The 14,359-nt window shown below is 38.9% G+C and overlaps 1 protein-coding gene across 1 annotated transcript; it reads right to left on the bottom strand.

Annotated features, from left to right (window-relative positions):
* Nucleotides 1-446: 446 nt before the first annotated feature.
* On the bottom strand, nucleotides 447-8,992 carry GDAP1 (ganglioside induced differentiation associated protein 1). The gene is made up of 5 exons (XM_009995609.1): nucleotides 8,803-8,992; nucleotides 7,256-7,429; nucleotides 3,677-3,771; nucleotides 3,106-3,220; nucleotides 447-829 (listed from the first exon to the last, which is right to left on the bottom strand). Exons 1-5 carry the CDS (start codon nucleotides 8,906-8,908, stop codon nucleotides 447-449), a joined length of 873 nt encoding a protein of 290 aa, XP_009993911.1. The 5' UTR covers nucleotides 8,909-8,992.
* Nucleotides 8,993-14,359: the final 5,367 nt, after the last annotated feature.

Genomic DNA, 14,359 nt, shown 5'->3' with positions numbered 1-14,359 from the left:
CAGAGCCTATGTTCCACTTAAATCCTACTTCAAGCTTTTAAAGTAAGTGCTATTTTTATTTCAACCATGTTGATTTCTGCACAGGAATGCATTTCACCCACAGTGAAAAGCTGTTACACTGTTGCATATCTATTAAATAAAAGCATTATAATTAGTTCAGCTACTGGGTAAAGGAGACAATAACCACTTCAAAAAAGCACTGTCATAACTCTTCTAAGTCCTCATCTGAAAAGAAAATCTCTTTTTTTCCTTTGTTGCCCCCCCCAGTATATATTTTCCACAAATATCTTGGCCTTGCCAATCCAATTATACAGCAGCAGGAGACAATTCCTGTGTGACAATGTTCTAATTTACAAACATAACCTTTCTTCTACGTTTATATTTCATTTGGGACATACTCCTGGTGGGTAGAGATGCCTTCTGCTCACCGACAGGGATGGAAGGGTCTAAATATAATTTTGCCTGGTTCTAAATGACAACATGATGTTGCCCAACCTCTTTCGAAGACACATGAAAGCAAGATAACCCATTCCTGCCAGCACACTGACCACCAGGGTGGTGCCAAGGACTCTGGGTGCCCTTTTCTTGGCCACACGGAAAGCTGTTGGCAGAACAGCAGAGATTAATATATTGTTGACATGTCCTAAAACTTTGTAAAATGCTTTCCTCTTTAGGACACGCTCATAATAGGCTTCCAAGTTGGGCCGCTTTCCGTTTCCCCAGTTTCTTCTTGCTAATCCCAGAAACTTCAGGCGATGTAAAGTGACAGCAAGTGATACATCTGCCAGGCTGAAGAAATCCCCACAGAGCCAAGGCTGATTTTCATCTTCTAAGCAGAAATAAAGCATAAAGAATTAGGAGCTAATGGAATACAAGCACAAGGAGAAGCCTTCATGGGATAACATTTAGTTTAGTGCTATTTAAAAATGCTGTCTAATAAGCATGACCCATAAATCAGCCACAATCCGACTTTAATCAATGAACATTTTACTAATCCCTGTCGATTATTCACATAACATTATAAAGACTTCAGTGCAGCAGTCTGGCCTACATTTGTTAAGGAAAAACAAGCCACATTTCAGCTCATAAATTAAATCCACACTAAACACTTATTTTGCTCAACTACATTTCTCAAATCTGAATTGAATTAAACAGAACTGGAAAGGAGGAAGGCAGTTTAGCTTTTACTGAAAAGCTGCTACTTGCTTGAAGAGTTTACAGTCTTGCTTGTGTCACTCAGCTCCATGACATACACTCAAAAACTGCTAATTTGCTGGAGACTTTCAAGTCAAAACAAACAGATGAGATGACTGACCTGCACCAAGCACACCAGCGTAGTGAGAAGATAGTTTGTCTACTACTCCTTCCTTTGTGCCTCCTAGACCCCAAACCATGGGCTTTTCACACAGAGAAATTTGAAAAATGATGGATATTGTCACTGCCCACCATTAGTCAGAAGCACAGATGAAGACCCCAGGCTCCCTCTCCAGTCAAATGAAAGAGGTGAATCTTCCAGGGATGGCTCAGGGTGGCCACTGCTAGGCAGCATCACAGCTTTAACTTCAGTGACCTGAACAACCACGCAAGGGATTATCTGTACTGACAACACCGAGAGCTTTTGAAACACAGAATATAAAATTTGGTAGTTAGCACAGCTGCCAGAATAAGTACTCTGCTATAGACCAGATATGAAACAGGACTATGCCATTCCCTCCTGATTTGTCACCTTTTGCAGTTCTTCCTATACAACAGGCATGCGAAACTGCTGGCATGAACATTCAGCAGTCCCTCTACAGAAACACAGAACTTCCGCAGTGTCCCTTTCAACTCATTTGCCACCAGAGGAAAGCAACAGTGTTGCACACTGCTGGTACCAGTCCGTTTAGACCAGTTATGCAGGTCTGGAAGAAAAGCCTCAGCAGAGAACAAATGTACCTATGATGCTGAAAGGATACATGGGGATTCATCCAGTGCATTAAGTAAATAAAATTATGGAAAGAAAGACCAAAGAAGCTACGCTGTGTGAAAGAAAGATGCCTGCAGCGGCAGCAGCATTAAGTGAATGAGGGATTTGAGCAGTAGCAAGAGAAGCAGAAGCTCAAGAGATTGACCAGGACCTGGCAGAAGCATTCTTCACAAACTCAAAAAACGTGAATACCTCAGACAAAATTCCAAGGGGCACCAAGTGTTTTACTAAATCCTGTAATCCTCTTGGTTTTCATAGGCTCATCAGTACTATACCAGTTGACTCCCTGGAAAGGCTCTTTAGTGAGGAAAGCAAAGGGGCTGCTGGATATGGTGACACTTACTTTGCTGATAAAAATCCTAACATCCTTTGTAAGTTAAAACATTTTCTGCAGGTCTTTCACTGTTGAGTCAGTAGAAAATTTAACCTGGATTTTTCAATTCCTGGTTAAAATCTACTGTCATGATAGTAACAGATATTACAACAGCTATTTGTAAAGCCAAATGCAAAGACTTATTTATCTGAGCAGATGTGGTTGATATTGATTGATGCTTCATGTAGCTCCCAGGAGAGTCATAGGAAGGATTCTAACTAGCACCACTGGGAGTTGGACCAGGCTTTGAATAAGCAGAAAACTAATCCTACTTAAATCAAATCCAACTTTCATTTGGGTGGACAGCTTGTAAACACTACTGCTTTTCAAGAGAGTGGGGAAGGGAGGCACCTTAATGATTACAGCACTTATCCAGATTGCTAATTCTGCATATACCAAAAATATCAGCAGAGTATTTAAACAAGATCTTAATAAATCTGTGTTTAAACATTAAGGTCACAACCGCCAGAGTGAACTCAGGCCTACAAATACAACATCCAGAACAACTTATTTTGTTTATAAAATACTGCAAAATTGTGCAGCTAATTATACTCACTATGCCAAAAATGTGACTAAGCACTGACAGCAGCAATAACCTAAACTTGTATTTAAAACTGTATTAATTCCTTCTGTGAAGTTAAATCAGCAAATGCTAAAAGATTCAATCAGATACATTAAAACCAGTCCTGTGATGATGCTGTCAACCAGTTTACTCAGTCTCCCCAAACATAAGCCTCAACAGGCTTTAGAAAGTATAAATCCTTACCTGGTGTTTCTTCGTTTCGCCGCTGCAATTCGGTCTCAACCTGATCCAAAACTTTTTCCAGTTCATCCAGTATTTTCTTTAGATATTTTATATTATCATGATCCAGCAGTTTAGACTGAATATAGATACAGGTTAGTGTTTTAATCATTGCACAGAGTACATCGTACCTTTAATTAGCTACTCCAGTGCTTATGTTGCAGAATGTGATTATTTTCACCACACAGTCAGCTGAACACAACTTGTATACTGGTGACAATTTAAGTAACAGGAGGTAAATATTAGAATTGCTAGATATTGAGGTTTGCCTCACCCTGCAGGGTGCTCAAGAGCCCAACACCAGTACTGATATGTACTTACCTTCAAAGTTAGTGGGACCAGTCCAATACTTCAGCACACACCTGAAGTGTGTAGCTGATCTGGGGTACAGACTGCTTCATGCCTTGTAGGGTTAAACCACTGCATGACACTACTGACAATGACAGGTGAAACAAAATATTTATATTGTTACAGGAAAAATCTGACACTAACAAGCTCTCGATAAAAGGGAGGGAACCACAAAGAGTTTTCTTACTTTAAGGCGCTTCTGTTTTGCTATATAGGCATCTTGAAGGTCTGGATTCTCTTCTGCAAGTTTCTTCAACTCTGATTCTGTGTTACTTATTTGGCCTGACACAAAAAAACACAGGAATGGTATTAGATATCCCAAAGAATCCATAATGCACTCCACAGGAACTGATCAATAGCTTGTGTAAAAATATCACACCAGATAAATGGGAAGTGGTACTTCAGTGAAGCATCAGCACAACATTTGGATTCAAAAACATGGTGTTTTGGAAAACTTAAACGCTGGATAAATTCACCCCACCACACCTTCTGCTCATCAATTTGCAATGAACTTTATAAAGTGCCAGGCAAGAATGAGGAATTCTTTATAATATGTTTCTCTTATCCAGATAAAATCACTTTTGCTGCCAAAAACTGTGCTAAATTGATGAAATTCTGCTACAAATACCTTAGGTCTCTGATAATTTTATACCTCATTTTCTGTGTTCCTAACACACCTTTCATGCTGTGAAAGGGCAGATAGTTCCATACTGAGATTTCCTGTAGGTCACATGCATAATTCCACAGCAAAAGCCTAAATACCACCGAATACGGAACCAAGGTGTTTCCAGCTAGCTAAAACGTGACACCAAGATCTGTGATCCCTTTCCAAAATGTTTGTTACAGATTATACGGACATTCTAAAAAAATATACATTATGTGTCTTAAAGAAGCAATTATATGAAAAATTTACAATAATTTTACTGATTTGCTATCTTGCCTCATTTGGGACAATCCTACATGTATATAGCCTTTTCTCTCCTTAAAATAGGACTTTACTTGAAAATGCTATACTTACAGACCCAAAATATCAAGAGATAGTGAATAGTAAGTTATCTGCTAAAAATAAATATTTCCAGTAATAGAATAATAATGAACTAAAATATAATTATAGGGCATGAATCACCTCTCCCTTGTATTTGATAATTAAGATTGGCTCCAATTAAGTCTTATAAATTAGACAGATAAAAATTCTTGCTAGAGAACAATGAACTCATTATTTCATATATATTCTTTGTTTCAACTTGACTGTGGAAGCCATCATTCAACACAGTATATGAAGAAATTGAAGGATCTAACCACACAACTAAAATATTACATATGCAATTAGTTACTTAATTAGATTTGGTATGCATAAACATAATACATAAGTGGCTGGTGGCTTATATCTAGCACTCTGAGACAGATCAGCTTTTTAAAGTTGAAAACTAAAGCAGACAGGAGAAGTCTGAACAAGCAAAGGAATTGTTTATAAACATCCATGAGCTATTAAAAATGCCTCAAATCAAGAAAAGCAGGCTATGCTTTAAGTATAAAAGATAAGAAAACATCCCAATTTAGACAAGAAGCAATTTTAGCTCTACCAATATGAACGTGTGTGCGCGAAGTGACAACAATTTATACCAACTAGAAGCTAGAGGGGCATATAGTGACACAAAACATAAGAGGGGCGTACAGAACACAAGACATTGTAAAGTGAACTGTAATAAAAGTACTATCACCACGTGAAAACAGAAGCACTGTCAATAATACCCACAGGTGAAGTACAATTGTTCAACAGACAGCACCTACATTTGGGGGAAAAAAACCAAACAGACACTGATATAAAAGAATAAATAATTCATGTTACTTCAGGGGGAAAAAAAAAAAAAAAGCTAATTACTCCCACTGAAATTACCCATTTTAAATCTCTCCCGATACTTTTAATGAAGATTTTATTTTTAAATAAACATCGATCATTGGACCAGCAACACTGACCTCTAAATATTTCGCAATGCTCAAAAAGGTTTCCAGCAGATAGAAAGAGAACTAATTTTGAGCTGATGTTTTCTAAATGTTAACTCATGCAACTGTAAAGAAAGCTGCCTGATTTCACATCTTACAAAATAACAGCATGACTAATAAAAGAACTGACTCACCCAGAACTTTAAAGGACAACACAGTTTGATGGAAACAGAACTTCTCCAACTAACACAGTATCAACTTCTGTGATATTATTAATTTTGTAATAGTACAGTTGTATTACATTTAAAAGTCTCTGCAGTAGCTGATTTTGTTCTACAGAGCATTCTAAAATATCATATAAAAAAAATCGACACGATATAAAGCACTGACATTGACCAAAAAAATCAGAGATCTCAGAACATGACTGTAAACAGGGAATCACTATCCAGATGTGTTCTAGGGATTTGATTCTTGTGCTAGAACTGTTTCGTTCTATCAAAGCTTGCCATGGTACAACGACTAGGAGGGATGTAAATTAAGAAAAAACATGGGCCTGATACCCAGTGATCTGGTCTGGCTGGCCTAAGTAACCAATTGATGTTTCAAAACAGTCCAATGTAAAATATAAATGAAAGCAAAAGATGCAGGCTGTTTCTTGGTGAAAGGGTTGTAAGCTTGCAAGCAGTTCTGAAAAGCTAAACTGAAGTCATTATCCACTGCCATCTAACAAGGATTCCCAGTCCAGTCCTATAGCTGGAAGTAATGCTGGAATCCTTGAACATCCACACAGTGAAAAAAAAAATCTGTTTGACATGCAAATGAACAGAATCTGCTGTCCAGTTCTGGTGCCCAAAACCAGGATAAAAAATTAAAAAAATTTAAAAAAATAAAGAGCTATGAGAACTGAAAGATTATTTGCCAAGAATTTTTCCGAGTATCGCTAAACACTGTTTACACTAAGTATTTCTGCAAACTACTGGATTCAAAAGAGGAGTTCATTTCAGGCGGTTCTCTGTTATAAAGAGGACTGGGCAACATATTCTGCAGTTATTTCCACTGCCCTTAGCTATTTTTTCCATGGGAAACTAGTATGTATATAAAAGTCCATCAGGTGTAACACCAAACCCAAGGAAGTCAAAGGACATCTTACTGTTAATTCTGTGAGACCACCATTTCATCCTTTATCCTTTTTCTATACAGTTGCATTATTTGTAGCTAGGATTTTGGTATAAATTCTGCCTTAACAATTTCCATTGGTCTGATAAACCCAAGCTACTTACTTACTTGTTCACAATTGGTTTTTTTCTCTCTACCCTTGGCATCAAGTTGACACAGTACATTCCTCAGACAAAAAGGACTCTGTTTCATTGAGGATAATCTGCATTTGCATCACTTTAATCAATTTAGTAGGTAAACATACTACAAGTTTGCAATGACAAAAAATGTGTTTCTTTCAGTGTAGTGGTTTGATGTAAGCAGCAATGGAACTGCTCCCTAGAAATACTTATATATGCATAAACAGGAAGATCAGAAAATAAAATACAGCTGTCACAGCTGCCATTTTCTGTTATGTACAAGAAGCACATTTTCAATCATTAGGAAAATTAATTCTGCAGACACCTCAAAAATTACACGTCCTCTTTCTTGTTTTCAAATGGTAACAGAATACAATAAAAAGTATATGCACAAATTATCAAGGACTGCAACTAAAACTGGAAATCTGTGCTCAATATTTCATGTGTAAGGTGCAGTGAAGACACAAGATGAATGGAATGCAACATCCTATTAACTGGGAGGCATTCAGAGCTATAGCAGTACATACTACGAATTCTGCTGGTAGCATAGGCTGGAATCATGGAGTCCACCGTCAGCTCGGGGTGCAGGATGCAGCCATGTGTGTAGGCATCCATAGGCAAGGAGTCTAAAAGCTCTCTATAGTGTTGCACCCTTGGATAATACATGCTTCCTTCTTCTGGCATTAATCTTGGTACTTCCTCTGCAATACAAAGTTAAAAATAAAAGTTAGGAAAAGAAGAATCATGTAATTGACCAAAAGCAGCATTTCCAAAGTTTCTTTGGTTACATTCGACCAGCACAGAAGTTGCAGTCACAGTTAAGAAAGCTTCAGTTGTTCCCACCATAACTCAGTGTTATCACAGCTCAGAGAAACATATATACATGTACTTAATTTTAAAGACTAAGTAATTCCAATTCCCATGCAATTCCCACATAAACGAGTATTTAGGAAGCCTTCAAATCAGAAAACTGGATTCAGCACCTATTTTGTGCTTCTAGGAAGGGGAAATCATGGCCCACAGCCTTTTAGTGCTCTCACCTTAGGGCTGAAACATTACTACAACTGCAATGCTGTGAAACTTGCAGTACAGGAACCCTACTCAAAGCATGATTAGAAGTATTCCTGCACACCACTAGGTTTCACCCTATCCTTGATCTACCTAGGCCCCAACTCCCCATTTGATGAAAGCACCGGCATTAAATAAAAATTATGTTCACCCAACAACGAAGTTTTCCTCATGCCTTAGAAACTGCAGTGCTAAACTCCTGAAACACAAAATGCTCCTCTCCACTCCTAAAAATCACAACTTCGCATTGCCTTGAAAAACTGAGGCAGCCTGTTTTCTGGCAATACAAAAAATTACAAAAGCCTACATCTGATCACTCCTGAGTTTTTTCTTCCTACTTTTTGCCTCTTCGTTCTGACTCCAAAAATAATTTACTTACCGTACTCCCTTTTTTTCTCCCCAAGCTTATCCTGGAATTAAGCACCTTTTTCTCTGTTGTTCTCACAGAGAAGCAGGCCCTGCCCAACAGCAACTAGTTGTGCAGCTCTCTGTTCAACATGTTATTTTTCACAGCAGTCTCACCTCGGGGTCAGCACAATGCAGGGCTGCCACTGCTGACTCCTATCAGTCCTGAAGCAGTGGTGGGTTTTCACCTACATCTGTTTGTAAAGGTGCTGGAAGGCCTTACATTCATTTTAAGGAAGTGAGTTTTTACCCCATACCACCAATTAGTGGGAAATCCCATTTACTTACAATTATAGACTTGCTTTGGTTGGAAAAGACCTTTAAGATCATCAAGTGCAACCACTTACCATGTAATGCCAAGTCCACCACTAAACCATGTCCCTAAACTGCACATTTGCACATCCTGTAAATACCTTCAGGGATGGTGCCTCCACCACTTCCCTGGGCAGCCTGTTCCAGTGCCTGCCAGTGACTCGTGAGACCACAAATATTCTCCAGTCCTGACCAAACCAACAAGCAGCGACACGGAGCTGCCCCCAAAACTGCTGCGGGCTACGGGTACCAGGGGAAGGATTCCCCAGCCAAACACCAGAGGGATTACCATCCACAAACGTTGCTTCAAGGTAATCGATAATCTGCGTTGCCTCACAAATGATGTTTTCCCCATGGATCAGGACAGGGACTTCCCCAGAGGAATTCAGGCGCATGAACCACGGCTCGTTGTGCTCGCTCAGCGGCAGGTTTACATCGTGCTCCTCACACTCCAGGGCTTTTTCAGCGATTGCCAAGCGCACCTGCAAACGCATCACCGGCACAGGTGACACCCCAGGGGAAACACTCCCCGGACAGCTGCGTGTCCGGCCCGGCCCGGTTCCCCCCCCAAGAAATAAAATCCCACTTGGCACTGCATCGTGGGAAGGACTTTGGCAGCTAATTGACTCATGAGATGAAGCTTTTAATCTACTTCTGCTTTGGCAAAGTCGCTGTTCTCCCTTTCCAGTTTGGGTACAACCAAGGAGTGTTACTGTACTGGTCATGCCCACCCCGCCTCAGCCTGCGCCTGGAGATGAAAAGAAGGGGATGCCCGCGGGGTGCGGGGACAGCCCTGTCTGCCCCTCAGCTTGTCCCCGCGCTGCTGGGAGGACGGTGCTCCCTCGGGGGAGGCCGCCTGCACCTGCAGCACCCCCGGGCAGCGCGGGAAGAGGGACGCTCGGCTGGCAGGGTCACACGGCGCCGCTTCCCCCTGCCTTTAACAGCCTTGGGTTTTTTTGTTTCCTCCCAGAACAGGTACTTCCAGTATGAATTTCGGGTACGTTGGCATCACAGTCTTGGGAAAATATAAAAATAAAAAATTACAATAAGATATCCCGAATTGCACCCGATGGGTATAAACACCCTTGCAAAATGCACTTAAGTTATAGCCAGACGAAATAAAGCGCTAGAATAACATATGCTTCTTTTGCCTTCAGATGCCTTCTTTCAATCTCAAGAGACAAGCCTTTTCAAATACTGGGTTTTTCTAGCCAAAAATAGAAAAACCGACATTTTTTTTTCCTATGCGAAGCAGCCTCCTGAGCAGCAGCAGCTGCTGACAAACCCTAGCTGGCGTCATCAGAAAATGCTTCCTCTGCGTCTTATCCTGGAGATAGTTCAGGAGATGCAATTGCCAATGGTACATCCATTAGATGAGCAAACTAAAAACCACGGTGAGATTACAATGTCCAGAATATTTTTCTCTTCATCCTGACTCTACTCTCACATGCAATTTCTATACACCAGCTGAATCTCACCATTAGTACCCTGATTACCTGAATCTGCTATGTCAAAAGCTGCAGCCTAATAACAAGTATATTTGATTTTAAGGGAAATTTTAACCAATGTTAAGCCAGGGAATGTATTAAAGTCACTGAAAGTGACAAGGTAATGAACGAATCTTGTAAATCAAAAGGGAAAACACCCAGAACCAGCTTCCAGCCCAGCACTGCTCATATGTGAGTGTGCACAAACACAGTCCCATGCCTTTCCCAGCAACTGCTCCCAGCTGGAGTCACAAACAGAAATAATCTCTTCAGAAGGGCAGGCACAACAAGAGGTGTCACAAATCCCAGCTGATAAGTAGTCAGTGTGTTACTGATGGCAAGTCCTACATTTTGGGGAATTTAATTGTAATTCTTAAAAAACCTGGAGACTGTGCTTAAAATTGATAATCAGGGTGCAGTTGATGGAATGAGGTAAGTGCATTATGATTGGATTTATTTCTCTCAAAGATCTATGTCCAAAGTAAGAGTACTGGAATACCCTCTTGTACACTAGGGCTTTAACCTACAACTCGCTGACATACCAAGGTATTCTCATAGGTACCTGGGTTGCTGTGGTTTCCTCCAGATAGATCTTACAGCACCTCAAGGCAAAGAACTGCGCATTGGATACATCAGACATTATTTTTTAAAAAGTTTACATGCACTAGACACTCAGGTATTTGTTGTGGTTTTTTTTCTTAATTTTACCTTTGAATCAAAATGTTGTCTTTTTGTCTGGTAAATACCAGACAGACCACTGCTCCATTTCCATTTCTCTTGTTTAACGAATTGATTTAATATCAAACATGGACTTCTGAGTTTGAGTTATGCTTTTTAATCTGTTTTAGATGCCTCTAAAGGCAATGAAAGGTATCTCTCTTCTGACAAAATAAGGGAAAAAGGACCAGAGCGCAGGATTTCCTACCTCCCCCCTCGGCCTCAGCTGTTCCCGCCACTGGCCACACGAGGCCTCCCTTTTCCAAAAATACGATGCAAAGACCTTCTCCATCCGGAAATGCTGGAGACGAAAAGGGGCTGAAGCCTTTTTCCTGACGACGAGCACATGTCTATCCAGTCATGTTTGCTCCCAAGCCTCTCTATCTTGTCGTACACGAAGACAAGCAAGCAAAAATACCAGGTTACAAAATAGCTCACAGCATCCTAGAAAACCTTGCTCCACATGCATTTGCACACAGTTTTACACAACCGAAATGAAAGGTAATCTCCATAAAGGTATTTTTTAATGTGTAAATGTCATTCATACAAAAGCAGCACAAGACACAAAGCCACACACCTGCAAATCTGACTGGCATCTTGGCACGTTCCTTTTGTAAGCAGACTGCTAGAGCTGTGTGATAGCTCCGTTTTCTTACCATACTCATATTCTTGCCCTGTTGCTCTACACAGCCTCACTAGGGCTTTTTCTAGCATCCTGTACATGTTTAGAAATATACATATACATACCCTGTAAAAGTGTGGGTTTTTTAATGCATCTATTTTTACATCATGGAAATTAAACTTTTACAAGTATTACTAATAGATAAGCATACAAAAATCAATTTAATAAGCTGATGTATCAATTCAGTCAAAGATGTGGAAATTAGTGTTCTGGCTGTTTTCTTCCTTACTTTACCACTCACTCCATGATACTGTCAGGAAACATCTAGTCCAGTTGTGTTACAAAAATTATTGCTGCCAGTAAAAAAAATTACGATTTTGTTCTTATCAGATAGGTTTTTTGAAAACCAAGTTTTATTAGATTACAGGTGGAAAAAAAGATTTTGCTTTTTTTCTACACAGCCAGAGCCATTATAGCTGCAAATTAGCTGGATTCTGTGTATGCATCATTAACAGATGCTTTGGTTCAGTTTGAAGTCCAGAACTGGCCCAACAGTGGTGCAGGAGTTAATGCTGTTTGGGAAAGTAAGATGGGTTTTATTCTGGACCTTCTGTCATCAATAGTTATTGGTTACATTTCAGTTGTGGACATTGCATTACTAGCAATGACATGGGTAAAAAAAAAAACCCACAGCACTGAATTCAGATACATAGGTGAGATTTAATATTGACACAAGAACGGTCTTTAATATGACTGACAAATCAGTTATGCAACCCTTCAGGAACAGTGAGAGCAAAGTTACATCTTGACAGTCACAGTTGAGACTATCTCTGCCCTAATTTAACTGTGTACAAAACCATGGAGGAATGCCAACCTAAGTAGTTCTAGATAGGTGATGCATATTCTCAAGAAATATAATTACTAAGTTACCATTTTACATCCAACAAAGTCCACCTATTAATAGAACTTATTTAGTCACTGTCAGAGTTACTTAACATACCATAGTAGGTTTCCTTCAGGGCTTTCATCATAGAATTCTGCCAAAGTTTCTACTAAATACTGGAGTCCAACCTCTTCCATGCCAAAGGAGTTTCATATGTCACTATTTCAGAAATACTGCTTAATAATGAATTTTTCTATCTAAAATTATTCCCAGTTGTTTTATAGTAAGCCTATTTCAAAATCATTAGCAGCAACTGCATACATTTCTAGTTCTTGAGATAGAACAAAAATATTAATTATTCCAATGCTATAAAAACTTCAACAGTTTTGATTGGAATAAATTTTCCTGAAATATAAGGCTTTTTAATCAAGCACAGAAATACGTTAAATATATTTACATAAGGTGGAAAATAAGGCAATTTCTTATCTATAAACCATAAAATCTTGGTATTATCATTTCAGATCTACCCAGTCTATCACTGCTCAAGCTTTTATATAAACAGCATCTTCAAATTATAAAATCTAACATATCAGCCAAATTCAAAAGATCTAAATAATGCTGGCTAAGGAACTCCATCATAACTGAGCTATTTGGAACAATTCTGTACTGTCACTTCACATGCTCATCTTTTCTCACGTTAACTTAGATGTGTAACTCACACAACTAAAACTTCTGTTAAAAAGTTCTCCTGTGCCCTGTGCCACTGAGCACAACACCCAGGTGTTGATCTTTATACTAGTTTTAATATAACAGTGATCACATTTTGTTGAGCAAAGACTGCAGTTGTTCTGTGTTTGCACAGCACTGTCTAGCTCATTGAGTTTTGGCTGCCCATTAAAAAAAATTCACATTATTACCACAGCACAAACAATTAATTTAAAATATAGTCTCTTCCAGCTATTGCCTGTGGCCAAAAAACGGTGTGCAACTTTGAGCTAGTAAAATAGATTACTTAGATGCTGAAACAAAGTCCACCAAAGCTAGTGAGGTGATTTGTACTGACTTCAATGGGTCATGTATCAGGTCTTAGGCCTGTTCAAATTCTACTACAATCACACTGCAAAATACAAAGATACAATAACTGGGATGACAACCCAGCACAGAAAGCCTTAAGGAAATCGAAGGGGTCAAATACAATTTTGTAAAATGTCCTTTGAAGACTCATGCAGTATTTTCTTTGACTGGAAAATAGTTTTAAAAGATCTTTCCTGAAAATTTCTAGAAATTAGATTCTTTACTTCCCTGAAACAAGACCAAAATGCAACCATTTTCAAATATTTCTAAAAATCTTAGTTACACTTTTTTATTTAAAATGTTGTGAAAACTTTAATAAGGCAATTTGTAAATAAGTTTAAATATTTTGTCTTTTTCAGTCAATTGCTCGCAAAAGTTATTTTAAAATATTTGTCACTGACGAAGAGCCATTACTTCTAACAATATTAACCATTAAGACAACAAAAAAACATAGTTCTTATTTAAATAAGGGAATTCTTATTTCTTCAGCCTTAACTCTTGCTGTTTATTCATACCCTTTGTGCAAGCCTGGACTAAAAAAACAAACAGTAACAGGAAAAATATTTCAATTAGCCTCCTTGAAATCTCACTGCATGAGAGATTTGGACATTCACGTTAGATCAAAGTCCAAAATTCTGCTTTTAAAATCTTAGGTCATGGTCAGTTTCAGAGCACCCTGTGCCAGCACAGCAATGGGAAAGAAGGCTCTTCTGCCCTCTGCCATCCGTGGGCAGAAACACCATCACAGGAAAATCATCAGGGCAGCTGGCTAAGCTGGTTCATGATTACTCATGGAGGGGCGGGGGTCACAAGCATGGGTAGAGTATTTTCTCTTACTAAGTAACATTTTTTTTTCCCCTGATCTAAGATATACAAATTATGCACCAGTATTGCAATGTCTTATAGTATTATCATTATAGTACAGCAGAATTAAAAAAAGGAAACTGTGGTGGTCAGTTATATCAACTTACTGTATTTACTGAATTTTGAAAGTGGATACATTTTCATGAAGTTTCACTTCTCACTACATCTGTATTAGCCAGCTGGAATTTTTATTCCTGCT

This window comes from Chaetura pelagica, unplaced genomic scaffold (assembly GCF_000747805.2).
Source record: "Chaetura pelagica isolate M959 unplaced genomic scaffold, ChaPel_1.0 scaffold83, whole genome shotgun sequence".
In the NCBI taxonomy this organism is placed as follows: domain Eukaryota; kingdom Metazoa; phylum Chordata; class Aves; order Apodiformes; family Apodidae; genus Chaetura; species Chaetura pelagica.
Note: the sequence above shows the minus strand (reverse complement) of the source record. Positions and strands in the feature narration are given on the sequence as shown.